This window comes from Cyprinodon variegatus, unplaced genomic scaffold (assembly GCF_000732505.1).
Source record: "Cyprinodon variegatus isolate N-32 unplaced genomic scaffold, C_variegatus-1.0 Scaffold11, whole genome shotgun sequence".
Classification (NCBI taxonomy): domain Eukaryota; kingdom Metazoa; phylum Chordata; class Actinopteri; order Cyprinodontiformes; family Cyprinodontidae; genus Cyprinodon; species Cyprinodon variegatus.
In genome coordinates, this window is record NW_015150464.1 from 1,107,711 (window position 1) to 1,109,900 (window position 2,190).

The following is a 2,190-nucleotide window of genomic DNA, read 5'->3' on the forward strand; positions in this document are numbered from 1 at the left end:
GAAACATTTTTTTCTATAATCTTTTTGCTGGTAATTTTTCCCATTGTGGGACAATAAAGGGATTTTCTATTCTATTTTCTATTCTAAATGAAAAATAATAGAAAAAAAAAGAAAGGGAAAATCCATAATTAACTCAAACTCTTGTTTCCACTTTCTTCCTAAAATTCATCACAGTTTTTATTGCTTAACTAAGAAAAGTTGAAATCCATATTCAGAAATTAATCCAAATTAACAGCAGAACGCCTCTGATGTGAAGATCTGGACATTCCCACCTCTAACGAAGTAAAGCGGCTCCAGGAATGTCCGATTTACAGTTTAACTCGATGGAGACTCGCTCAGAAAGTCCCTACGGGTTCCGACGCGGCAGTGAGACCCCGATTGTTCCTGCCGCACACAGCTGCCACCATGGTAACAGATTAGAGCGGCGTACAGGAATAGCACCCGCCGCATTCCTCCGGCTGAAGCCGCGGGATGAAGGGGCTCGCTGCAGCTGACCAATAATCGAAGGCGGCTGGAAACAACCTGTTTAGGAAACCTAAACCTTCCCAGGTTGATTTAAAGGTGTGTGGGAGGAACTCGCCTTATTCCCTCTTTGTTCTTACCGGCAGCAGCGAGCGGCCTTCTGAGGCGACGAGCACGTTAATATTGCAGGGGAATTCCATCTGGTGGTAGTTAAAGTCATAATCAACCTTCTGCCAGGAGATCAGGTTCCCCAGGGCCGTAACGTTACGCACACCTACAGCACAGAGGGAGAGGGGATAAACAATCAGGAGGGTTCAGACATAAAACAGACAGTAGCGTCGCCCTCTGGTGGTTCCTATAAGCCTCACCCGTGGCGTCCAGCTGTCCCTGCTCCAGCTGAGTTTCATCCAGGAAGAGGGAAGTGTTTCTGGCCAGCTGCAGAGCTCCGCTCACCAGCCGGTTGGCCACGTAGTCCTTCTTAGGCACCAGCCGCATCTGGTTCATGTTCTGGAGGCTCATCGCCAGGTAGAACGACTGCGAATAGAGCCAGACGGTCAGAAAATAAACATAAAACTAAGCAGGAGGCAGCAGTGAGAGGTTTAACTGATGCATCATAAGAATGAGAAAAAAGTTGCACACAGAGGGATTTCCTCTGTAATTCTGTTAAATTTCACAATAAAAATCATTCAGACCGTCAGAAAATTGTGCAGAAATGTTAATAACAAAAACAATGACGTGAAAACTTGTTGACTTTATGTCATAGACGCCCTCTAGGGTTCTTAATTTCAGTCGATATAGGATTTCAATGTTGATATAGAGCAGATGATGCCAAAAAAAGATTTCATAATATTAACAATAATAATAATAATACAACTTTATTGATCTCACATTGGAGAAATTTACCTCTGCATTTAACCCATCCCCTTGGGGAGCAGTGGGCTGCCATTGTGGGGCGCCCAGGGAGCAGGGTGGAGGTTAAGAGTCTTGCTCAGAGACACAGAGTGGCAGTCGGTGGGAATAGGGCTCGAACTCAGAACCTCAGGATTCTAAGCTCTAATGCTCTAACCCAGGAGTCAGCAACCCAGACTGCTCTAAGAGCCATATTGGATAAAAAAAAATAAATCCTTCAGGAGCCTAAAAAATTAAAGTCTTATATGTTCTTCGTTAGGCAACACTGGCTCTAAGTTTATTATTCTAATATAGAACAGGACTATGTGGGCTTAAATATATAATATAAGCATTCATGATTAAATGTTTATCCTGGAGCAAACGTCACACAGTAGCATGAGGTGAGGGAGGAGCAGTGAACGCTCTTACCGCACGCAGCTTCACAGCGCGGTTTAAGTTTTGTTGCATTGATGAAATTATAGAAACAGGATAAAGGAATCTCTCTATGGTGGACGTGTTCCCTTTGGGAGGAGTTGATTGAGTCATGAGGAACTGACATCCATCAGAGCAGCGCTCTCTAACCCTGAAATCCAACATCCTCCGTCATCAGCGTTGCTAGGTGCGATTTATATTTTTAGGATTTGGGGAAAAAGTGGAAGAAAGTTCCCATCCCTGCATCAGAGAGCTACCTGTTGGATCTGTGGACGGTTTTTATTTTCATGCTTGCATGATCTTAATAAAAAGAATAAAAAATAAGCTGAAACTTTTTCTTGTTTTTCATGTTGTTAAATGGCAGACCTCAGTCTTAGAACGCAGTACTTTCTTTCAAGACTTAGGGCC

General features: G+C 43.5%; 1 protein-coding gene across 1 annotated transcript in view; it reads right to left on the bottom strand.

The window, feature by feature from the left end:
* Positions 1–2,190, bottom strand: part of mcmbp (minichromosome maintenance complex binding protein) — an 18,670-nt gene that overhangs the window by 3,798 nt on the left and 12,682 nt on the right. The window contains exons 12-13 of the mRNA XM_015380324.1: positions 831–996; positions 603–736 (exon numbers count right to left, since the gene is read on the bottom strand). Coding sequence (XP_015235810.1) covers positions 603–736; positions 831–996 — 300 coding nt within the window. The remainder of the gene's footprint in view (positions 1–602; positions 737–830; positions 997–2,190) is intronic.